The 25,885-nt window shown below is 33.8% G+C and overlaps 3 protein-coding genes across 5 annotated transcripts; 2 read left to right on the top strand and 1 right to left on the bottom strand.

Annotated features, from left to right (window-relative positions):
* Positions 1-798: 798 nt before the first annotated feature.
* LOC109177215 (probable magnesium transporter NIPA6) lies at positions 799-9,296 on the top strand. 3 transcript variants are annotated; one of them, XM_019326529.1, is made up of 11 exons: positions 799-1,259; positions 3,265-3,321; positions 3,408-3,498; positions 3,595-3,755; positions 3,851-3,978; positions 5,449-5,586; positions 5,924-6,016; positions 6,106-6,223; positions 7,832-7,955; positions 8,715-8,778; positions 8,963-9,296. In XM_019326529.1, exons 1-10 carry the CDS (start codon positions 1,139-1,141, stop codon positions 8,728-8,730), a joined length of 1,047 nt encoding a protein of 348 aa, XP_019182074.1. In that variant the 5' UTR covers positions 799-1,138; the 3' UTR covers positions 8,731-8,778; positions 8,963-9,296. The 3 variants fall into 3 exon arrangements, with proteins under 3 accessions (XP_019182074.1, XP_019182073.1, XP_019182075.1); XM_019326528.1 differs by lacking the exons at positions 8,715-8,778; positions 8,963-9,296 and adding an exon at positions 8,062-8,374 and having other exon boundaries at positions 800-1,259; XM_019326530.1 differs by lacking the exons at positions 8,715-8,778; positions 8,963-9,296 and having other exon boundaries at positions 800-1,259; positions 7,832-8,374.
* Positions 9,297-16,955: 7,659 nt separating this feature from the next.
* Positions 16,956-21,282, top strand: LOC109177308 (FAD-dependent urate hydroxylase-like). Its single transcript, XM_019326621.1, has 6 exons — positions 16,956-17,065; positions 17,579-17,725; positions 18,024-18,074; positions 18,567-18,735; positions 19,335-19,566; positions 20,701-21,282. Exons 1-6 carry the CDS (start codon positions 16,983-16,985, stop codon positions 21,240-21,242), a joined length of 1,224 nt encoding a protein of 407 aa, XP_019182166.1. The 5' UTR covers positions 16,956-16,982; the 3' UTR covers positions 21,243-21,282.
* Positions 21,283-23,627: 2,345 nt separating this feature from the next.
* On the bottom strand, positions 23,628-24,541 carry LOC109177253. Its single transcript, XM_019326568.1, has 2 exons — positions 24,464-24,541; positions 23,628-24,371 (listed from the first exon to the last, which is right to left on the bottom strand). The coding sequence occupies exons 1-2, from the start codon at positions 24,539-24,541 to the stop codon at positions 23,628-23,630; spliced, it is 822 nt and encodes a 273-aa protein (XP_019182113.1).
* Between the last annotated feature and the right edge of the window lie 1,344 nt (positions 24,542-25,885).

The following is a 25,885-nucleotide window of genomic DNA, read 5'->3' as shown; positions in this document are numbered from 1 at the left end:
ATGTAATTACAGGTCACTAGGGTTCCCTCTGACCCTCCGACAAACTTCTTACCAAATTTCAGCATCAAACATCAGCGGTCGACAAGCGAACGGTCACCCGTCGAGTTTGGAGAAGGAGACCATACTAGTCACCTTCTCTGGTGAAGGAGAGGCGACTAGTTTGGTCGATTCTCTAACGAAGGAGAAGGAGACCAAACTGGTTGCCTCCTCTAATGAAGGAGAAGGCGACCAGTTGGTCTGCCTTCTCCAAATGCGACCAGTAATCGTTTGGTTGCCAGTGTTTGATGTCGGAATTTGGTCGGAGGCTAGTCGCAGGATCCCCGAAACCCTAGTGACCTGTAATTATAGGTCACTAATTGATTTCTAAGTTTCAATGTTTTAAAATAACATATTTATGGATTTAGTTACAACTTTTGAAAGTTTGATAACCTAATTAATTTTTTAAAATAAAGTTTAGAAGTTTATTTGACATTTATTATTATTATTATTATTAATTAGATGATCATAATTTTATCGGACTAATCATAAGTTAATAGATTTACCTTTAAAACTACCATAGAGGTAAATTCTGAGCAGCATGCTCTTTATTATTAGAAAAATGTTATATGTACTCCTTTTTTGTACTCTCAACTTATACTCTCACACACAAAATATCGATGTAAACACTTGTATTGGGATTCACATAAAAAATTAACTTATCAGAATCCACCACTTCAAGTATTAAAATTTAAAAAGTAAAATTAAGGAGTTCATGTATTAGAACTCTTATTATTATTATACTCCGTATTATTATAGCCAGTGCTGGCGAAGTGGGGATCTCCCTCGCTGAGATGAGAAAATCAAACATATAAATACACATCTGCCACGAGCTTTGAACTGGCAGCTCTACACCCATCTGCCTCGTGCGTCCTCTTTCACCACATTCATCTTCAAAACAAACAATTTTTTTTGTAAAATATTCTGAAAAACGCAGTTGGCCCCTTTCTTTTTGTTTTTTATTTATACTTTTCTTGCTCAGATTTTCTATTTTTCTTGAGAAAATCGAGTAGCGCTAGGGTTCTGAATCCACATTCTTGGCATTTCAGATGAGAATTAAATCCTCGATTGGTTGTAGAAGAACCTTAGAAACGTCTCTATCATGATCACTGATAATTTGATAGGGTTCGGATTGGCCATGGCATCCAGTGCCTTCATTGGATCCAGCTTCATCATCAAGAAGAAGGGACTCCAGAGAGCCGGCGCCTGCGGAACTCGAGCTAGTACGTGCAATTTATCGACGCAAATGCGTCTTCATTTCCGAATTGTTTGTGTATTTTTTGTATTTAGCATTGTAATTTTGCGCGATAGTATGAGATTTGTGTTAGCCTTTGCTGGAATAAAGGATGAACTAGGATTTGTTGAGTCAATATGGAATTCATAATTTGTATCTTTCTTAAGAGCTCAATTCTGTTATGTATTTAGTGAATTGGTCTGTTAATTCGTAGCATTGTGATTTTTTACATATTAACCTAAGTGATTGTTTGACCACTTGGAGTATCTTCAAAAAGAGACATTTCTTTTTATAAAAGCTTCAACTTTGAAGCATATTGAAGAATAGATTTTGCCTCTTGTCTAGTTTGAAGTACCTAAAGCCTTTTCCCCCCTCATTTATTGTTTTTCCAACTTAGCTTCAAATAAGCTGGGCAAAAAGTTCTAGTATTTTTAGAGTGTTTATTCAAAATTGGGACACTGTGCATAATGTGAGTAAAGTATTCAATCATAGAATTGTAGTAAGGTCTGCAACTCTGCATTAGGAACAGTTACACTGACTGTTGGCACCCTGGATTTTATAGATCATTGATATCTACATGAAACCCTGAGGTTTAAAATTTTAGAATGTTATGGTTCTTCATCATTTCTAGAGTAAAATGTTTTTCATTCCTGCATCTATTAATACATGCATATGTCCAGTGCATATTTTACAAGTTTTCAACATGGATGCTTTTCATTTTTCTTTTCTTTTTGTTGTAATTAAATGTGCCGTCTAGATGCATTAGGTAAAGATTTCTCAAATGTTTAAGAAAATTGATTTGGAATGGGGTGATGAGCTTGTGTTGGCTGCCAAGGATAATATTACTTGTTCTATTTTTAATTGCTAAAACGTTACTCTTTTTTATTTTTTTTCATGTGCGAAATAATCTGTTGGGAGAAATGTAGTTTCAAGGAGATCTCAATAGTTTTGACTTCCTTGACTGGCTGTATATGTATATGTATATGGGTTTATTGAAGCTACATGTTTTGATGTCAACCATAAGGGAACTAATTTATTTGAAAATTTCATTTTTTGTTTGATTTCTAAATTTTAACATAAAGTTCTCAAAGTTAATTAATTTTATAAAATGAAATACTGTAGTTTTTAAATACTCATCATATGAAAACTAACACTTCCCTTACTACAAATTTATTTAAGTCTATGCTGCACTAATGGTCCTTTCTAAAACTAATGTCTTCATTTTTTTCCCTTTTTATTCTATTGCTTTTCAACTATGAAGTACTCCCCAACCCTCTTTTTTAATAATCAAAATGAAGTGGATTTTGAGTGGTAAATAGGGTTGGATTACGAAATATTGTAATCCTAGTTTATGTTAATCATAGTTTGAAACAGGGTGTCATTATTTGTAACTGCTGTTCAATTAGTTTCATTCTCCCTTACTAAAGGATACAGTATGATGTCAGGTCAAACATTTAATTGTTGTTGTTATTATTATTATTCTATAAGAATTATTTTTTCTTTTTCTATGTTATTTGTCACTTCTATTGAGACATCAGTCTTCATGTTGTTATTTTCATAAACATACTATAAGGGAGAACTTTGAGAAGTTAACTTTGTGGAATCACAACTCATGAGTCATGAGGGAGTTGAATGCGTAGAACATTAATATTTTTGCTTTATCCTACTGATATATGGACAGTTAACTATCTGCATATAACTAGGACATGTAATTTAGTTTAAAGGTTCATATGTACTTTGCATGAGTCTTAGAAATTGCATTGACACAAATAACACATAAACTTATAGCATACCCAGTTTTCCTTATAATACGAAGACTTAATATCAAAAACCATAGTTTATTGAAGAAATGAGCTATTTAAATAGAATAATCTAGGCAGAATCTATATTCAAGTTATTGGTGTATACACATTAATTTGCATATTCTTTATATTGCAGTCTTTTTGTGCTATTTATTTTATTTTCTTTTGGTGGCTATTTATTCATCGTTGCAGGTTCAGGAGGGTATGGTTATCTATGTGAGCCACTCTGGTGGATTGGCATGGTCACCAGTAAGTTTGTTTCTGCAAGTTGATTGTGTGTTTCTGAGAGTGGAATGTATATTAAAGCCACCTTAAATACCTTCAAACTTTTGCAGTGATTGTTGGAGAATTTGCCAACTTCATAGCTTATATTTATGCGCCCGCTGTGCTTGTGACACCGCTGGGAGCTTTGAGTATAATAGTTAGGTAATTATGTATTTCACTTTTTCACCTTTTTACTATATGGATAATGCCCATATGTACTTCAAGTAAATAATTAGGTGCCCTTTTCATCTTTCTCAGTGCTGTTCTAGCTCATTTCTTACTGAAGGAAAAATTGCGGAAATTGGGAGTAATAGGATGCATTTTATGTGTAGTTGGTTCTACAGTCATTGTTCTTCATGCTCCTGGAGAACATAGCATTAGTTCTGTGGACGAAATTTGGGGTTTAGCAATCCAGCCAGGTACACTGGTTTTTATTTTCTGCCATCCTCTTATGTCAGTAATATAAATTACATACTCCGTATTTCTTAATAACGTCTCACTTTCTTTTGTGCAGCTTTTCTTTTGTACATTGCAGCAGCAATAGCAATAGCATTGGTACTGGTGTTGTATTGTGAGCCACGCTATGGACAGACAAATATTATGGTTTATATTGGAATTTGTTCCATAATTGGATCATTGACGGTTAGTGTTTATATAATCTTGAAAAGATCTTTTAGTATGATAATGATACTACTTTTAAACAGTTGCAAGATATTATACTCTTCAGGGTTTTGTAGACTTCTCCCAAAATCTGCAGTTGCGTTTTCACTTTTGGTCCCTTGACTCTTTTAGATTGACAAAATTCAGTTCAAATGTCTGAAATGTACCAAACATCACTCTCCTTCATATGAGGGCATTTGGGACTAAACTTTATTGATAGTTGAGGATCAAAAGTGGAAACGTCACCATAGTTAAGAGACTAAAAGTTGGTATTAATTCTTAAGGAAACCATAATTTTAATAGCAAAATGTGGAGGATACTGTGCAACTGATGAGAGACTGCAGGAGTGTTGGTGCTAATTTTCTTGTTAGTCACCTTTTCTTGAGAATGGTTCTTGTTATTATTCTGCATACAGAGCTTGAGTCTGATGTTTGTGGCTAGATTTAATTTTTTATTGGCATCTTGATAATGCATGATGTACATACTTTAAATTAGGATAATTATAACTAAAAGATGTAACAAGAGGCTGGATGACCTATGCTGCAAAGCTATTTCATCAATAGCCTTTTTATGGGGTTTTATTGTTTTTTCTACCTTAATGATTATGAAAGGCTAATTCGCTAATGTTTTATAAATAATTAAGTATTTCTCATAATTGCATATTTGAATATTTGATCCTCCTATAGGATTGTCTAAAATGTGTTATAAGGGCTTTTTCATGTGTGAAGATGGTTCACTGCCCTTGTATTTAGTTATTAGTCATACTAAAAAAAAAAAAAGAGGGAGTCTGGGAGAAGAAGTTGTTTATTTAATAATAGAGCTGCACATGGAAGGCCTGGTGCAATAGAGAAAGTCATCATGTTCTGTTCCAAACTCCAAAGCATATATAAATGCTCTCCATTATTTTGTTAGTCTTCAAAGTTAAGCAACTAGATATCTACATCTGGATGTCAACTAGTTTACATTGATCATATTCTACATTTCTACCATGTTAGTAATGGTTTGACTTTTAATCACTTTTCAAGTAAAAGCTTACCTCTTTAATTCTATTAATTTTTAAATGAATTTTAAAGTTTGTCCCTAGTGTATGAACTAGATTTACTTTTTCATTTCTGTAGATGATGGGAAGTATATGGCAATCCCCTCTTATCCTTTTGGTTTATAATGTTACAAGTAATTTTTTTAAAACTTATCCATTTTATGAAGATGAAGGCATTATTCATGACAGTGCTTTTGAGAGGTACAGGAGTGGCCTAAAATGAAATGAGGGCTTCCAATTTGAACTGAACTAAATGGTGATGTTGCTTATGAAGGGAAATTGATTTAGATTATATGCTTAGTATTACAATCTCTCTGGGTTGATATAAATTTAACTTAGTGCTATTTATAGAAAAACAATAATTAAAAAAAGAAAAGAAAAGAAAAGAAAATTGAATTATTGCTCTATTTCAGGTAATGAGCATTAAAGCAATTGGCATTGCTATAAAGCTTACGCTGGAGGGTTCAAGTCAAGTTGCACACCTCCAAACGTGGGTTTTTGTAACAGTTTCAGTTACATGTATAGTTATTCAGCTCAATTACTTAAATAAGGTCAGTTTGTTGATCCTCTAATTTTATTTTTTATTTTTTATTTTTTATTTTTTATTTTTTGTTTTTCTCTTCCCTTTTCACCATATAATAATGATATCGGAAAGATTTGAGGTGATAACAGCGATAAAAATTAATAATCGATGTCAGTCTGTTATAAAAAAAACCTAGTACTGTTTTATTTTCAGAATACTCAGTTTGGATTGTGGATCCTCCATCCTATGCTGGGTGTCTTGGGGGGGGGGGGGGGGGGGGATTTAAGCTTTAGATTGTTAGTTAAATGTACTTGAAACTTTAACTGTTTTCAGAATTGATGACCGTGTTTTTTTATCTTCTTCAGGCTCTGGACACATTTAACACAGCTGTTGTTTCTCCAATCTATTATGCAATGTTCACAACTCTCACAATTGTAGCCAGTGCCATAATGTTTAAGGTACATTTTGAACATTGATACCTGGACTCCGGGAACCTAGAACCTATAAAAGTCTCCTTAATTACTGCTGTCATTTACTTCTTTTTCAGGACTGGTCTGGTCAAAGTGCTAGTGATATTGTGTCAGTTCTTTGTGGGTTTTTAACTGTTCTTTCTGGTACAATGGTTCTTCACAGCACTAGAGATCCAGACCCCTCTCCTGGTTCAGGTATATAGATATTCACCTATATGTTACATATCTTGTATTGTTGTTCTAAAAGAGGGGAAATATGAAAATAAATAACAAGAATACGATCCTCTTTCAACATGGTTGCGTATTTTTTCTGATTTAGTGAATAGTGAATCATATAAGAAGTTTATTCGTAAATCCTGAAATTGAAGCAGAAATTATCAGTGGTCAAGAACTGCTTAGATGTGGCATGGCAGAACATATATCTTTCTCTTTTGTACATTCTGATATAAAGGCTGGCCTGCAATAATGGCTCTTCAAAATTAGGGGATTTGTTAAAATGAAAACTCCGGGAAGGGGGTGTGGGGGGGTTTCTCTTAGAGACCAAGTATATGTGTAAAAATTGGGCATGTGTGATTTGGATTCCACTTTGTGCCCACATGCTTTTCTATTATATATTTTCTTAGTAACTAATTTTAATATTGCTGATCATTGATTCCCCAAGTTATTGCACACTGTAAAACAAATAAGTGGATGTTATTAGTATCCATGAATCGTCCTATAAACCCATAATGTTATACAGGTCAAATAAGGGTGCTCATGTTTTATTCACTATCCATATTTTCTGAAATATGAGTGGTTACAGGTACTTCAAAAAAGTGACACCCTTGGGCCTTAATTGTAGGTGTTTACTATTATTGTTTTTGTTTTATAGTGTTGAAATTAAGGGATTGAAAGGCCTGGTGGGAACAAAATCTGTGAGAAACCAAAGAAAGAGAGAATAGAAAAAATATATGATTTTATTGATAATAATAGATTGTATCTTTTGTGTTTTTGTATATTGATATTGAATTGTATAAAGATTCTATATTTTTAAGAACTTAGGGTTAAATCAATCCTACTAGTAATAGGAAACAAAGCCCATCCCTTCTAAGAATAGGACTAAGGTTTCCTATTATTCAACACTCACCCTCAAGCTAGAACATCTGGAAGTTTCAAGCTTGAATTAAAAAGCCGAACACTACTTAGCTCAAAATTACAAATGAAGATTAAATGCAGCTTGGGGATAACAATGCCGGGTGGCTTTGGAAGACACAACACTATGCACAACCCTTAGGAATGAAGATAAAGCTCCAAGGATGGAACCAAACACGAACAACCTCAAAACAGCATGGCAACACAAACACTCTAGGATTAACACCAAAAAATCTTCAAGCAGTAGAGGCAAAACTAGGCAAGAGCTGCTCAGAGACACATATGACCCATAGTGATAGAGAGACAAATAGTCTAGGACACATGCTTTGATACCATGTTCAAATTGACGCATTGAAAGGCTTGGCTGGTGGTGAATAGCCACCATCTACTAGTTGGGTAGAAGCAAAATATGTGAGAAACCAAGAAAGAGAGAATAGATAAAATATATGATTCTATTTTGTATTTTGAATTGTATATAGATCCTATAAGAACATCGGGTTAAAGCCGTTAAACCAATCCTACTAGGAATAGGAAACCCAGCCCACTCGAATTATGACATAGGCGCCTGTACTTCTCATGGTCAAGTTAAATATGCTGCTGTTAGTGCAACTGAACTTTTAGGGAATCATCATTCAGCAATTAATGATTTGTTATTACTTTGATTGCTTGCAGATTTGTACACTCAACTTTCTCCTCAGATTTCATGGCTAGTTCATGCCAATGGTGAGATATGGAAGCAGAAAGATGATGATTTGCATCACGAATTTGTTGCAATAATTCAGCAGGATCATTTTAAGTAAGGAAAATAATCTGGATAATTGGTCAGAGCATCGTATATGACTAATTTTTTTTCCCGCTTACATGGACATCTATATTAGCTTCAGTTCCATTAAATTTTGCAGCTTGAAGAAAGTTGAGTATGTTTAGATCATCTTCCTGTGGTATTAGCAGATCGAGGATCTTTTCCTTTCTTCTAGATGTGCATGATATTTCTTGTTTGTAGCCCATTCTAAATCTATTTATTCTCTAAAGTTTATAGAGATTGATTGATTCTGCTAGCCTAGAGTGTAATTATATGTTTAATTTGTCATGTATTTTAGTAACACTTTCTCTTATAGGCTTGTATTGTTTGTAAATCTAAGGCTGTGGTTTGTAAATCTAAGAATGGTGGCTACCTTATTTATATTGAGTGAAACAAACCCACTTTTCTATTTGTTTTTGGAGCATTACTTAAGATCCACTTTCTAGATGATAAGCAATTTTGACTTCTCCTTTGTTAAGTATTAATTGAACTGTGTTAGAATAGGAACATAAATGTTATGTAATATGTATATAAATGGTTTGAGTCATTATAATATATATATGGGATATCGGGTTCGTGTATGGTCAATTGGTCATATTTTTTAAGATTTGCTGGATTATTTATTTACAAATATTTATGGAGGGATGAACGAGTAATTTTGTGTGCATTTAGAATCCTGATATTATAGCATTCAAAAAAAAAAGAAAAAAGAATCCTGATATTATTATTTGTGAATGTTATGCATTATTTTAGGAAGGGAGTCCCCTGACGCAGTTTAAGTCATACAATGGATCTGAAACTTTCCGAGTTGACAACGGTACAAGTTTGGCAATTTCTCACGTTGGTTCTACATTTATACCTTCTTCTAATTGTCTCTTGTCCTTAAATAGTGTTCTTTCATGTTCCTCAACTAATCACGCCACTCCTCTTTATCCGATCAGCCTTTTGCTACTAACAATAATATATTCTTTGAGTTTCACCATTCCTTTTTTCTTGTGAAGGATTAGATCACCAAGGAGGTCATCGTCAAGAGTATTAGCTCGGGGGGTCTATACAGATTCCGTCCTAGTGTCTTGTTGTTCCTCTTTCAGCTAATACATCCTCTCAAGTTTGGCATGATCGTTTGTGTTATAGATCTTATTTTGCAAAAGTGTCATGTGGTTGGTTCCTCCAAGTCTTCAGATTCCTTATGCACTTCATGTCATCTTGGAAAATCATCTCGATTCTCTTTGCCATGTGTTTCTTCTTATAGTCATAAAACTTTAGATCATATTCATATTGATTTACGGAGTCTTTCTCACTTTATCTCACTAGAGGGGTTGCGTTATTTTGTTATATTTGTAGATGATTACTCTGAAAGTCCCGATTTATCCTAAGAGGGGAGGGAATTAGGCTATAAAATTATTGTGTCGATTTATCTTAAGTGATTAAATTCATTAATTATATTTGATGAAATTCTAGGTGATCAAATAGTTTTTTTTTTTAAAAAAATAAAAATAAATAAGAATCATGTATAAGCAATTGATCAACACATTAAATTTATAAATAATCAAGTCAAGTTAAATATGAATAAGACAACATCAAAGCATAGAACAATGAAATTTAGAAGCTCGCTCGCATGGGTAGCTCAACTGGTCATAGAGGTGAAACTTTGGAAGAATGATCAGGGATTGAGTCTCACCAGTGGCAGTGAGGGGGGCTCCCTCAAAGTGAGGGGGGCTCCTTGTGCGCAGTGAGCACCGGTCTAGCCTCTGTGATTAATGTTCAGTTGAGTCACCATGATTTACAACCTCCCACCGCTCTGTCGGGTCGGGATGTGGGGCGCCCTTAGGGTTGGGGTTCAGCCTTTTGGAAGAATGAAATTTAGAAGCTTCGTATAACTAGGTGGCCTTTTCATTTATACATTTTCCATTTAGTCCTAAGTGTGGGTAATTGATAATAAAAAATGCAACGAATAAAAAGATAAAAGAAAGAAGTATACTAATTTTAGAGTGGTTAGGTAGAGCCTATTATGCTACCTAAGGGCACCTCCCTTAGGATTTATCACTCTACTCTTTTGGCTGCTTTGACACCTTGGTGGGCACCACAACGTTGCACTAACCCCCCATAGTGATAGCACTTCTACGAACATCGACCTTTCGTAGCTTAGGATGAGACAAGACACCGATCCCTTGTCCCATGGGTCCCTTGCACACCATCATCCCCGATGGAACTTCTACGACTTCCATCCCTTTGTAGCACAAGGTACAACAAATTCACCCTTTCTGTTGGCAAGGTGCCACTATAAACCATAGCTACCCTTCGTGTTGGGCAAAATCACCTCTTACACACCCAAGTGTTTACACCATAACAAAGATGGCAAATTACATACACTTTTTACTTTGTCTCTCGATTAGACTAGTAGTGTATACAAATTAATCACTAGAAGATTGAGAATATGTATATAACACTTGAAACTCAATTAAGACTCAAACTTAGACTTAGAAAGATTTTAGGATGGTAAAGAGTGTAAGAACTTATTTTTAAGCGTGTACAGGAAGCTTTGAAATATTAGTGAAGGATTAAAAGCATATAACTTATTGCACAAATGGAAGAAAGTCTTTGTTGGATATGAAAAAGATGAAGAATATGGTTTTCTTAATTCAAACATTCAAATATATATGCTAAAAATGAAGATTGGAAGATTGGAAGATTTGAAATTTGGAGGAGATGGTCTTTCAATTTATTCTGCCATGAGAGAGGAGAGATATATATACGGCAGGGAGTACTACAACTATAAATGACTAGTTTTCCAAACTAATGGTTATTGGAAGGGTTGTGTCGAGCCTAAATGAGACCCTTCTTCTTTTTGAGGGTTCTACAACGGTTCTCCAGATCCCTATGCATAACCCCTTGCCTTCTTGAGGGTTCTATAATGGATTCTTCAGAACCCTTTGAAGAGCCCACTAGATTTAGTTTAGCAGGTCTTGAAAAAGATTGAAGAGCCCTATACATAACCCATGAAAGGAAATGCTTGGAAATAAAATAATTTTTTTTACCAAAAATTAAAAATATTTTGACTTAACAAATATATTTTAAAAAGGATTTTGAAACAATTTGGCCCAAAAAATATTTTGAAACACTTATATTAAAACAAGGAAATATCATTTTGAGACATTTGATTGAAAACTCATTTTGACAAATAAATAAAAACTTTTTTGATAGAATACTAGAAGGAAGTTTAGAAGAAGGATATCAAATTTTGGGAAAAGAATCAAATACACCTTTAAACTTTACATGAAAATGTAATTAAGTCTTTTAACTTTAAAAAGGTGCAATTAAACACTTCAACTTGTCAAAATTAGTCAAATAAATCATATTTATCGGTAACCAATAAGTTACCGGTAAAGTATCAGATGTTGACCACTATTAACAGCCGTTGAGAGAGGGTGACCGGCGCCTTCTCCACCTGGAAAAGGCGGCCATCTATAAGTAACTTATTGGAGAAGGCAAAGGCGATCTGGTCGCCTTCTCAAGTAAGAGAAGGCGCCATTCCGGCTGCTTTCTCCAACTGGAGAAGGTGAACGGCACCTTCTCTAGTTGGAAAAGGCGGCGGTTTGGTCGCCTTTCCAGTTGGAGAAGGCAGCGTTCTGGTCGCCTTCTATAGAAGGCGGCGGTCTGGTCACCTTCTCCAGTTGAAAAAGGCGTCATTCCGATTGCATTTTCCAACTAGAGAAGGTGTTTGGCGCCTTCTCTAGTTGGAGAAGGTTGCGGTTTGTTCGCCTTCTCCAGTTGGAGAAGGCACCATTTCGGCTGGCTTCTCCAACTAGAGAAGGTGATCGACGCCTTCTACCGTTGAGCCTTCTCCAATTGAAGAAGGCGACGTTTTGGTCGCATTCTCTAGTTGGAGAAGGTGGCGATCTGGTCGCCTTCTCCAGTTGGAGAAGGCGCCATTCCGGTCTCATTCTCTAGTTGGAGAAGACGCCGTCTGGTCGCCTTCTTCAGTTGAGAAGGCGTCATTCATGTCGTCTTCTCCACCGGAGAAGGTGATCGACCTTCTTCAATTGTAATTGCGGCCGGAGACCGTTCGCCGGCCGCTGGGAATGGTTTGTCGGCTGCTGGAATGATCGTCGGAAAGACCAGTTATCCCAGTGGATAATCGGGATAATCGGTTATTGGGTTTGGATGCACCAAAATGATAAGTTTAAATGTTTAATTGAACTTTTTAAAGTTGCACTTTTGTATAAAAGTCATGGATCTATTTGACCCTTTTCCTTCAAACTTTTGAGCTTACAAAAAGAATAACAATAGTTTTAACCTTGTATAAATAAATCCTAGCTCTTTAGATTTTCTTCCTCCCAACTCAAAATCTTGAGAGATTGCTATATAATCTTCAAATATAGAACTCTTGAATGATTGATCATCGAGAGTGAAATTCTTCAATTTAATTTCTACAATTAGAAAAATACTTGCCAACTAATTAGATTAATTAATTTGTTATCACCAAAAGCAAGACTATAATTAAGACGCAAGACCAACTAACATACTTTATCTTCACAAAGTTCAAAGCCCTTGTTGAAAGACAATTTTGGGGTGGTGAATACCATGAGTTAGATACTTTCTTCTCTACTTTAGGGATAGTTTACAGACAATCTTTTCCACATATATACCCACACTCAAAATGGTGGAGTAGAACAACCTTACCATCACATTCTTGAGATGGGCTTGCCATTGCTTGCTTGTAGTTCCCTTCACCCAAATACTGACCTTAATGCTGTTTGATAATCATCCATATTACTCCATTTAAGAACCTTTGGTTTTCTCTACTTTCCCTTCCTACGATTGTATGACTACCACAAAATGGGATTTCGGTCTCACTACTGGAAATTCTGAAATTTCCGACCATCTGAAAGTGATCTTAAATCAAGTTGAAAGCCTTGTTTCCGACCACTTTTGGTATCCGGAAAAACCTTTGCTGCTATTTCCGACAACTTTTTGCTTTCAATTTGATTTAATATCACTTTCAGGTGGACGAAAATTTCATAATTTCCAGTAGTGTCTGTCTCCTGTGTCTTCTAAGGCTAATCTCCCTCCTTGGGTGGGTATATATGTTTGAATCTAACAACTAAAAAGTTGTCATAGCCCAATATGTGCGTTTTGATGAGATATGATTTTCTTTGTCTAAACAGCCTACGTAGGTCACTAATGCAGATTCTAATGTTTTACCACGACCTTAGGTTGAGTGTTCATTGAGGCCAAAACCTCTTGTACTATTGCAGAAACAGCCATAGCTTCTGCCTACTACTTCAAAACATGTTTCATAAACACTATCGGATATGCTCTAATTCTTTTGCCAATGCCCGTAGCACCTGAGCTTGTGTCAGATCCACTTCCTCTGCATGCTAATTTCACTACACTAGAATCTGTTTCATAGGCTCCTCTTGCCAATCCAAACCTCGCCGTATTCGGGGACAAGACAAATGTCATATATCTTTGGTTGCTAGCACCTCTATAGAGTCCTGTACGAGTGACCCTACTTGTTATACAAAAGCAATCAAGCTCCCCGAATGGCTGCAATGGACCAAGAATTCAATGTTCTGGTTCATAATCAAACTTGATCCTTGGTTACTCTAGCTCAACCTCAAAACATCATTGGTTGCAAGTGTTTTTTTTTTCCATGTTAAATGGACGACAAATCGGATTATCGAGTGCCATAAGGCACGACTTGTGACCAAATGATTTAATCAAGTTGAAGGTGATGACTACTATACACTAACAGTTTCATCCCTATTGTGAATCCCACTACTATTTGGCTAATGATTAGCCTTAGCTTATTGTATCTCATGGCTAGTCAAATCAACATTTGAATGTTCATAATGTCTTCTTGAATGTCAATCTTGATGAGGTTGTTTAAATGAAACAATCCTCTGGCTATGCTGATAAATTGTTTCCTATTTATGAATGCAAGTTGCAGCATTCCTTATATGGCCTAAAGCTAGCACATCGTGCTTGGTTCAAACGCTTGCGTGATTATATCCTTGCCATTAGTTTTCAAGCATCCAAGGCATATTTCTCTTTGTTCATCTATTCGCCCAATGATGAATTTATATATTTGCTTGTGTATGTTGATGATATTTTAATCATTGGTAGTAATTATATATTTATATGCTCTTAAATTCTATTATCTTCAAGCCTGCATACACCTTCAAGATTTGAAGTCTTGGTGACTTAAATTATTTTTAGACATTGAGGTCTTACATGACCATGTACACTTGATTCTATCTTAGAAGAAGTACATGAATTACATTCTGCAGTGTGCGGGTATACATGATTGCAAAACCACAAAAACACTACTTACTGTAGCTTCAACGTATGTTTAAGCCACTGGTACCTTGTTTGATGATCCTACCCACTATCGTCAAATGATAGGCGCCTTGCAAAGTCTTACACCTTTTTTTTTTTTTTTTTTTTTTTTTTTTTTTTTTTGCAGAATCTTACTTTGATTGATATTAGTTTTGTAGTTAATAAACTATGTGAACATATGCATGCTCCTACTAAAGATAATTGACTTTTAATGAAGAGATTGCTTTGATATGTTAAAGGTACTCTTAATTGTGGTTTTCGTTTTAGTAAATTTGCCTCCATGGATATTCATGTGTATATTGATATTGACTGGGTCGGGTGTCATGATGATTGTAAATCAATGAGTGGCTACATTAGTTTTCTTGGCTCCAATCTCGTCCCATGGGCTTGTAGGAAGCAAAAGACGATTGCTAGGTCGTCAACTGAAGCAAAGTGCAAAGCTCTAGCTGATGGTGCAATTGAGTTAACGTGTGATTAATATCTCTTCTAAATGAACTAATTGTTCCTTTTGAAATACAAAGAAGATTATATCAGTCAACTTCTGTTGCTCTACAAAGTTAATCACAAAGGTGTCATTAATAAGATCGAAAGTAAAAGTGTTAAAAGAGTGTGATGTTCACTTTTCTAAACAAGAAAAAACAAAGATCAAAATATTATCATCCGCTCGTGCATGCCATCATCAACATTTATATAATTGATGGTTATGTAAGTTACAAGTGATCTCTACTTACCAACTTTTACTTTGAATTTAAGCATGGCCATGGATATAAATATTATTAGCACTATCCATAAGTTAAATATCATATCATATCAAATGAAATTTTAGAAATGGGATTTAAAAGCTGATTGAAAATTTAAATTTAGCACTGAATTGAAATTGTATCAACAAAGAACAAAACACAAAGGGCAGCTTTGTGATTGTCATATGCAACATAATATTTAGTGGTAGAGTCAGGATTTTAATTGAGTAAAGACAAAATTACAGCATTTCAAAACAAAATAAGAATTTTTTACTCTGCATTCACAAACAGGACAACATATAAAATTAATTAAAATTACAAATGAATATGATAAACGTTTAATAAATATAAGACATGGAAGTTTATCACTAAATATATATTTTATAATTAATTAAATTATTATAAATATAATATTTCAAAAAAAAAAACTTTAATAAGCATTGCTTGGGCAAAATTCCAATTAATTAAAACATTCAAAATATGACTAAAAACATTTACTTTTTACCTAACACTAAGTAATCATTTAACATATTTCATAACAATTTGATCAATTTTAAAACTTATCACTATACATGACACACATTATAAATCACAAATTAACTTACATTATAAACCTCATAATCTAATACTCCATATCAATCACACAATAATGGCCATTATAAATTTATCAAATGCATTATTCACCATACACAATTAATTAATTAATTAATTAATTATGAACAAATCTTACAAATGAATTTTTGCAAATCTCATAGAATATTATTAAAATTAGAAGCTATGATTTAATAATAAAAAAAGATTGCAAATCTCATAGAATATTATTCAAATTAGAAGCTATATTTTAATAATAAAAAAAGATTTTGAGATATATTTAAAAGATTTAAAAATATATAAAATATTAGTATTAGTCTGGCTCCATTTATTGAGACAAGAACACACTCCTGACATTTTCTGCTAGTGGATTACTTGATGGCATATATTTATGTTGCCTAAATTACATAATGGAGCTTATTAATTAGTCTGGCCCCATTTACTGCTAGATCAGAGGCACATGCATTTTGATTTATTATTATTATTATTATTATTATTATTATTATTATTATTATTATTATTATTATTATTTTTGTCATTGAAATATAGATGTATACTTTTCACGTGTTAACTGTTAAGTTGTAATTAGTTTATTTATTTATTTATTAATTAGTCTGGCCCGATTTACTGCTAGATCAGAGCACATGCATTTTTTTTTATTTTTTTTTTTTGTCATTGAAATATACATGTACATACACTTTTCACGTGTTAAGTTGTAATTAGTTTATTTAATTATTTATCATCTATAACCGGACTAATCATCACATTTGAGGCTATTTCTGATTATTAAATACAACCCAAGTATCTATCATAAGTGGAGTACACTCATCAACAAAAAATTCCTATGGATTACAATTGCACCAGATATTATTATTATTATTATTATTATTATTGTTATTGTTATTGTTATTGTTATTGTTAAAAATGCTACAATATTGTACGTAAAAATGTTGTACTAAAAATATAAATATGTGTGTCTTCAATTGTTTATTTAACTTATAAAAATTACAAATACAGTAATATTACTACACACTTTCCGTTTTTAAAAATATAACTTTTATGTGCGACGTTATAAAATTTTTCTATTATCAATATCTCATGAAAATTCCATTCGCATATTGACTTGGGGAGAGAAAATGAGTCAATAATTCAATTTATTTTCTATAAGGAGCAATAATTAAGCCTGAGATGCATTTAATAACCTATATATTGACAATTATTATTAATTTGTATATATATTATATATGAATGATTGATACATGCATATTGCATAGTATAAATATCCATAATTTGTATTATATTCTACATTCCTTCACGGAGAGAGTGAGAGAGAAAGAGAAAGAGAGAGATGGAGTCAACAGATTCAAAGCATGAGATAGTAATAGTCGGCGGCGGCATTTGCGGCCTTGCCACCGCCCTTGCCCTCCACAGGTACATACCCTATTGCTCATCTGCCATTCTTCAAAATACATATAAAGCTCTTCACATAATCATGTATACAAAGCTCATCTGCCAAGATCTTGTGGTCCAATGGCACCAGGTTAGACTCCTATATAAAAAGTTGTGGATTCGAACTTCAGTAAAGGCAGTATCGATTCTTTATACTTCCGTAGGTTGATAAAGTAGTTATAAACAAATATTACATTGTAATACAGCGCATTCAATATATATATATATATATATATATATATATATATATATATATATATATATATGACATAGTAATAAAACCAAGAAAAAACTTGATCTATTGAGGTTAAATTAGTTGCTCTTACTAACGTGACGTGACAACCAATTACTATTGTTTTTAAGGAGGTTGAAGTTTTTCCTTTTCTTTTCTTGCTTTGATTAGCCAGTTGATAAGGGTACATTAGGTAAAAACAAAAAGAATTTCTAAGATCGGACTTTACATTATATTTCCTTATTAAATTATTATACATGTAGGAAAGGATTGAAAAGTATAGTGTTAGAAAGATCGAAGATACTGCGATCAGAAGGCGGAGGGATTGGGGTCTTACCAAATGGTTGGAGGGCATTGGATCAACTTGGTATCGGGTCCCACCTTAGAACTGTGGCTCTTCCACTCCAACGGTAAGGAGTTGCAATTCTTTAATTTTGAGGAATTGTAAATCCCACTTCTCCTAATTACAATTTCATGATATGTCGAAAGAAAATTTGGGTTGTGAGGATTAAATTACCCCTCCTTAATAATTTTACATTCTCTCTTGGGAATTGCAATTTTGTAAATAATTTTATCTATTATTACTTATTCCATTTTAATTCAATGTAAACCAACCATTAGAACATAAATTCCTAATAATATCATAACAATTATATTATTTTTATCGTATTATTAATACATTTATTGAAATTTTTTTTGTGTGTTCAGGGGACGAGATATATTTCTTGGCGAAGATAAAGAACAAAAGATAGAATACGTGTAAGTTTTTTTTTTTTTTTTTTTTTTTTTTTTTTTTTTTTTTTTTTTTATGCTACTTACTCTAATTACAATGTAGTATCTGATCTGTTCATACTTTCTCACCTACTGAAACACAAAGAACCAATAAACGTCTTGCACTATTATGATACATTTATTTATAGTTTAATAGTCGATACCTATTGGCAAATTAAATAACAATATAACTTGGGATCCATTAGCATAATTAATTATGAACTCGTTTGATTCAATAATCGTGAAAATTGTTGTTATAATACTTTAAAAACTAATTTTAAAAAAATGAATGTAACTAAACTCCTTCCAAGCACTCATGCTCAAATGACACCTCTGAAACTCTTTTTAAGGGAAAGTCATAGGATCAAATTCGATGATAGGGGTATTGACTCTTTGAATTGCAGCAGATAGAGAAAGTATAGAATAAATACTAATTTATAATAGAGTCAACAGTACTAAAAAAAAAAAATCTTTTATTAGGAGTGGTGACGTTCGTTGCATGGCAAGGAATGATCTTATAAGAAGTTTAGCTGATGCCTTGCCGGCAGGGACTATACGGTTTGGATGTGAGGTTTCTTCCGTTGACTATGACTCTGTTACTAAATTCACACGTCTTCTACTTTCTAATGGGAGCTACATTGAAGCTGAGGTATTGTTTAAATCTTGTCTCAATTTTTTATTTTATTTTATTTTATTTTGAGATTTATGTTGACTTTTTATGAAACATGATTCTTATGGCAACACATCACAAGTTTAATTTTTGTCAACACTTCTTCTGTCGCATGATTTATTAAGCATGAGTAATGTTTACTTAATACATACCTTTAAATAATGACTATGGATTTCTCCTGTCATTAAACAAAAAAAAAAAAAAAAACTCACTAAATAATTTGTATAAAATTTCTAAAATCTAGGCCTTATTATAGGCCCCTATTGCAAAAGAAAGTTTTCACCATCTTGTTAAAGTATAAGTCTTGTGTGAGATCGTCTCACATAAGGTGTGTAATACTCTTTAATCAAAATATAATACTTTTCAATGGACCTGTAAAAAAACACTACATATTAATTAAAATTTATTATGTGTCTCACGTAAAACAGTCTCACATAAAACCTATGCATAAAAAATAGTTCTCAATTTAATCCTATAATATCTTAGAGTTTATGAAGATGCGATGAAATTAATTGGTATCGATTTGTATATAAATTGAGTACTTATTATCGCTTTGTAACTAACGAATTAAATGATAGATTCTAATTGGATGTGACGGAGGAAGGTCAATAGTTGCGGAGTTGTTGGGGTTAAAGCCTGCAAAGGAGTTTGGAGTTGTTGCAACAAGGGGCTTGACTACCTATCCAAATGCTCACTCATTGCCCATAGAATTTCACCGCCATTTTAAAGGAGATGTTAGAGTTGGGATACTTCCCATTTCTCATGACTTGGTCCATTGGTTTGTAACCTTTCCCACACGCCAATTAACAGGTAAATCTTTTTTTTTTTTCTTGGTGACGAGGGAAACCAGCAGCTTGCACTATTTCAAGGTGTACGCGGGATAAATCCATAACTAATTGGCTCAAACTAAGAAAATCAACAGGTCGCTCTTGTTGAGAGTCGGACTTGTAACATTGTGTTTATCAAGTCAACAATTTAACTAACACCGCTAGGTAAATCTTAATTATTTTAACTTCACTTCAAACACATTATTTTTCAATCACTACATATATATAGTTTGCTCTACAATATTGATCAACACTGATGTCATATTATACCTGATAGTTATTAACATTGGTATCAAAGATACTATAGTTTAGTAGTATCAAAGATGAATTAATTTCACTTTTGATCCCACGACTTTTGAGGTTCTATCACTTTTGGTGCACAACTTAAATTTTTTTAATTTTGGTGCCTAACTTTGTATTTTTATCAGTTTTGGTCCTTTTCGGCCAAATTAATGGCGAATGTTGTTGGATTTTATATTTTTAGGGGTAAAATCGTCATCCCAAGGAAACATCAATATCTAAACAAAATCAATGTAAAATCATATCTATAGGTGTTTGATCGATGAGAATAATGGGGAAGACGGACATAAACTAGACACAGATCTATGATATTTATAGCGTCGACGATTGACAAATCCTTCTTTTCCTCTTAATATGATTCTTCTTTTGTTTAATTAGATATTGAATATCTTTCCTTGGGATGACAATTTTGCCCTTAAAATATAAAATCCTTCAACATTTCGCCGTCAATTTAGTCGAAAGAACCAAAACTGATAAAAATAACAAAGTTAGACACCAAAATTAAAAAATTTTAAAGTTGTGCACCAGAAATAATAACACCTCAAATGTAGTGGGACCAAAAGTTAAATTAATTCTATCAAAGATTTATTTTATGAGTGGACAATTATATATATACTATCACCTTATGTTAATAATATTGGAAAAAATGCATTTTTAGTCCCTCAATGGTTGCAGTATATTACAATGGTAAAAGTAGAGGACTAAAACCGCTAACAAGAAACAATTGATGAGCTAAAAATGCATTTTTTTTTTCCAATAATATTTTGTACATGCATTCAAAGCTTCTAAGCATGCAATTGTGAAATTAAATGGGCAGGAGAAAAGTTCCCACGTGATGAGAATGCAATTAAGCAAATGGTGATAGAGAACATAGAGAAGCTCCAAGATTTACCGGCAAAGGTGAAAGAGGTAATACACTTGTCGGAGCCGGAGTCTCTTTCCTTTTCGCACTTGAAATACCGCCCGCCGGGGGAATTGCTCCTCGGGAGGCTACGCAAAGGGACGGTGACGGTCGCCGGCGACGCCATGCACGTGATGGGCCCTTTCCTCGGCCAAGGCGGCTGCTCCTCCCTAGAAGACGCTGTGGTGCTCGCCCGATGCCTCGGATCGGCGGCGGCGGTGAAGAATAACGTTGATGGGATCGAAAAGGAGGAAAGAAGTGCGAGAATCGAGGAAGCTCTGGAGAAGTACGTGAAGGAGAGGAGAATGCGGGTGGCGCAGCTGTCCATGCATACTTATCTCATTGGCGCCTCCATGGCGGCCACATCGAAGCTCGCAAAGATGGCTTTTGGTGGCGCCATGGCTCTTTTCTTTAGGAACGGGGCCGCTCAAAATGAATATGATTGTGGTCAACTTTGACCGGTACCAGAAATGATTGAGTTGATCCGTCTCACCCTTACGGGAAGTTAAGAAGAAATGGATTGTAATTTTGTTATGTTATTTGTTATTGTTATTTGTCACTTTTTAAACATGATTTTAATAGATTAAATTGTTGACATATTTTTTATTATTCATCTCTAAACAGACTTCTTATTATTTAAATTTCTTTCTTTGGTATAATCCAAATTTCTAATTGGAGGCTCATGCACCTGTCAGAATCGTGAAAGTTAGGAAAATTTAAATGTCTCAATAAAGTTATACAAAAAGCAAAACAATGTAAATAAGCAATAGACCACCTCTTCAGAGAAATCATAATCTTGTCTGTCATAAACATGTGTTGGGAAATCTGTATCTTTCAATATTCCCACAGTAGTTCTGTCACAAAACTTAAGCATATACATGTGATTAGTAGTTTTAATTTGTTTTTATACTCATTATAAACCACCACAAATTTATGAATTTGATAAACTTTGCCTTTTTAAAATTTGTTGAGCCACTTTTCAATATACATTCGAAGAATATGCATATGTATAAAAGTTCCCTGAAATTGTAAAAAAATCATATGCATCAACTCAAATTTTAGAAATACAAAATATTATACTAAAAAAAAAAAAAAACCTCTACATCATGTACTACACACTCTATAGAGTTTATGGTTTTAGAACCTCTTGTCTCTGGAAGACGAACGACACGGAGTATTCTAAACCTGATGTTATTCCACTGGAGTCTAGGATGAAGTTGATCATGACAACCAACAATCTCGCTGTGAAGTTTAGCCGCCATTGAGAATCGGTGTACATAGGAGAGTACAAAGGCAGAAATACGTTGCAAGCTTACAGCTTTAGGTTTAGCATAATGATGGATTTAAATAGCAAATTATTATGTTATTATCATAATTAATTATTAAGTTTTTATTTTATGTTATTACGTCGTTTATTCTTCTTTACCATAATATAGTGTTATTTATTCTTAGGGTTTAGAATAAACTTTTATTCTATGTTAATATTACTGATCAAATTAACCATAATTAATTATACCATGCCCTGCTACTTTAATATTACCAATTTCAATGCATCATTTTCTTACCAAATAAAAATTATCATTACTTTGACCAATAAAATAAGTTTGGGCGGGAAAACACTATTGGAGAGGATTTTACTTATATATATATGGAGAGGATTTTACTTATATATATATATATATATATATATATATATATATATATATATATATATATATATATATATATATATATATATATATATATATATATATATATATATATAAAGGGTCCGGATTAGGTGAGAACCTAATCTTAGGTGATGACGTGAGGACTAATCTAGACCATTAAATCAGAATGATGTATGGCTGAGATTAAAAGGAGCAAATCACACGGATTAAGAAAACAAATTCCTTTAAAATATTAAAATATATAAATTTAGGGTAAATCAGTCTTATTAAAAGATGTGCATTCCTATACAAAATGTTGTGCATTTTTATATTGAGTGTTGTGCACCGATAACTTTATTGTTGTGCATTTAAATCCCGCCAAAAAATCCTAGTGGATATCCCAATGCCCTACGATGCACTGAACTATGTGTTATAATGCATAACTCTCTAGCCTATGGTGCACAACTTACAACACTAGGTTGCACAATCAGCACACACGTATGCACAACCGTACTACCCAAACATTTATACATATACACGACCATCCAAATATAGACAATATTATACTCAAAAGAACGAGCAAAAAAAAAAAATATTATATTGATTAGTTTGCATGGGCGAACACTCAATCAATGATGAATAAATCGCGGTTCCAAATTACAACGGTGATGATCCAAGAACTATTTTAGCCTCTACACTAACACCTAGCAAACGGAAGGTTAACGGAAGGACCAATGCCGGAACAAATTTGATAGTTAAGGGTCTTTTTTTGTCCAAATTAAAAGACGAGGATTAATTTTGGAAAATCACAATTGTCGAAGGACCATTGCTGGAATTAACTCATATATATATATATATATATATATATATATATATATATATATATATATATATATATATATATATATATATAGATTTGTCACTTCTTAATCTATTCTTAATTTACTCATATTCTGCAATATGTTTTTAATTTGCGAATTAAGATCATCCTCTTACGAATTTTTTTGAAAGCAACAAGAACGTTGTATATTAAATATAAGCAAAAATAGAGTGGCGGGATAGAATCCCAATACAAAGCAGTAGTCTGGCCAAAAGTCGTAGATGCTAACATGTGAGCTATCAAATTGTCTGCTCTAGGAATGAACTTAACTAAACAGCAATCGACAGAAGAAATAAATTAAGGATTTGCAACTATCAATTAATAGCAAAGCCGACATAAGAACTGACGGGGCCAGCGACCGAGGACAAATAATGTTGAAGACTCAAACAGTCTGTATGTAACTCAATCAAATTCTCTCCACGATCTCTTAACCAAGACAAGGCTTCCTTACATGCGAAAGCATCAGATATTAACGGAGAGAAGCAATCCGGGAGGTTGGCATTGAAAGCCACGACATAACTTCCGCTTTCATCGAACAACACTGCACCCACCGTAGCTTTGTTCGCTGAAGACTGGAATCGAGCGTCGAAACGACATCTCCGCAATGGGGCAGCAACGAGGTTGAAGGCAGCAGCACTGCTCGTGGTCGGCTCGGCAGCTTCGGTCGAGGACGGGGGGCTGCTGTCTGGGTGAGCTTGGCGCCACGCGTGCAATGCGGCAGTAGCGGTAGCTACTAGCTTTAGCGGTGTCGGTAGACATGCTTCCCAAACCGCACCATTTCTCGCCCTCCAAATGTGATAAAGAATAGCAGTTGTGAACATCATCCCATTAGTGTCTAGAATATTCGTAACTTCTTCAAACCAAGTATGAAAAACATTTGTCACAATATTGGGGATTGGAAGGTTGGATTCACACCAAATGGTTCTAGCAAAATCACACAATACCAAAATTTTCATAGTGTCCCCTTGATTGATCCCACACATGGCACAAATAGGATCAACCTCCACCCTCTTTATAAGCAAGTTCTTAGTAGTAGGAAGAATATCACTCAAGGCTCTCTATAAAACATTTTTCCACTTAGGGGGATTTTCAGCTTCCACAAAGATAGCCATTTATTAAAGGCATTCTCGTTACCAACAAAATTCCATACATTGGTTCTGTAGTCATTCTTAACCAAGTAGCAACCCTTGGGGTCCCCATGCCAATACCAGGAATCATCATAAGCCATCGAAATGGGGATTTTCAATATACGAGGCACATCAACGGGAAGTAAAATATCAGTTAGTAAAGAATAATCCCACGAACCCGTAGTATGATCAATTCAACCTACCACACAAGCGTTAGCCAACTGAGGGGGAATCTCAGTGTGTATCATTGGGTCCTGATCATCTTGTAGCCAGGGGTGCTTCCAAATTGATGTAGTCTCCCCATTCCCAATTCTACGCCTCACTCCACTGCAAACTAAACCCTGTGCTGTCATAACACTACGCCAACAAAAACTGGGGTTATTCCCTAAACATGCTTCAGAAAAAGAACCCTTAGGATAGTACCTGGCCTTGTAAACACGGGCTACTAGCGAATTAGGCTTAGTAAGAAATCGCCATCCCTGTTTACCCAACATTGCCAAATTAAAGGCAAGTAGGTCCTTAAAACCCAGTCCCCCATATTTCTTTGGAATACATAATCTATCCCAGGCTTTCCATTGAATGCCACGATCATTCCCGGACCCACCAGTAACGGTTCATAGTACGCTCAATAGCTGTGCAAACAGACATAGGTAGTCATTTAAAACGTAGGCATAAACTGGGCTACACTTTTCAACAAAATTTCCTTACTAGCCTGCGATAAGAGCTTCTTGTTCCACGAGCCAATCCTCTGTCTGATTTTATATTATAACAAATGTATTATGTGCATCGCACATGTGTAAATACTAGTAATTTAATAACAAGAAAAAGTGTAAAATAGTAATTCACCATGGAATTATAATTCCACAAAGTGCAAAATTACAATTTCTAGGATACCCTAGGAATTGCAATTCCATGGTTGGAATCTAACTCCGTTACTATTTAATTCTAACATTCATGACTTCATCATTATTACCATACACTTATATCTACCATATATTTTTCATATTATTTAATTATCATTTTATTAAAATCATTATATAATTAATTTATCTGTTGATTATATTTTAATTAAATTTCTATAAATGTTAAATCGATCACATGTGTGTTTATATAATACATATATTATTTGCATATATAACTTGAACTATAATTTTAATTATTTATATTTATCAATGTGTTAATATTGTGCATGAATTTTTACACATCGTGCGTACAAAATGCTAGTTTATATATAAGGGTAAAAATTATTATTGATATGAGAAAGTGGGAAGTACAAAACTGTAATGCTACGATACACAATCTAATAACTAATAAAACATGCTTGAAACACAACATAACACAACTAGTTAATCAACTCAAAATATGGGAACCAACCCACCTTTCAGGATTGATGTACAATCCTTTAACAAGACACCTACCTAACTTTTATCAAAACATAATACATG

This window comes from Ipomoea nil, unplaced genomic scaffold (genome assembly GCF_001879475.1).
Source record: "Ipomoea nil cultivar Tokyo-kokei standard unplaced genomic scaffold, Asagao_1.1 scaffold0804, whole genome shotgun sequence".
Taxonomy (NCBI): domain Eukaryota; kingdom Viridiplantae; phylum Streptophyta; class Magnoliopsida; order Solanales; family Convolvulaceae; genus Ipomoea; species Ipomoea nil.
This window is presented reverse-complemented; position numbering and strand designations above follow the sequence as displayed.

Bases quoted from the DNA above. Each gene is read 5' to 3' on its own strand.
- LOC109177215 (XM_019326528.1), top strand. From the start codon at position 1,139: ATGATCACTGATAATTTGATAGGGTTCGGATTGGCCATGGCATCCAGT. The intron at 3,979-5,448 runs GTTAGTGTTTAT...GCTCTATTTCAG, and splicing joins CCATAATTGGATCATTGACG to GTAATGAGCATTAAAGCAAT. The intron at 6,224-7,831 runs GTATATAGATAT...GATTGCTTGCAG, and splicing joins AGACCCCTCTCCTGGTTCAG to ATTTGTACACTCAACTTTCT.
- LOC109177308 (XM_019326621.1), top strand. From the start codon at position 16,983: ATGGAGTCAACAGATTCAAAGCATGAGATAGTAATAGTCGGCGGCGGC. The intron at 18,736-19,334 runs GTATTGTTTAAA...ATTAAATGATAG, and splicing joins GGAGCTACATTGAAGCTGAG to ATTCTAATTGGATGTGACGG. The intron at 19,567-20,700 runs GTAAATCTTTTT...TTAAATGGGCAG, and splicing joins TCCCACACGCCAATTAACAG to GAGAAAAGTTCCCACGTGAT.
- LOC109177253 (XM_019326568.1), bottom strand. From the start codon at position 24,541: ATGGCTTATGATGATTCCTGGTATTGGCATGGGGACCCCAAGGGTTGC. The intron at 24,372-24,463 runs GTATGGAATTTT...AATGTTTTATAG, and splicing joins AGAATGACTACAGAACCAAT to AGAGCCTTGAGTGATATTCT.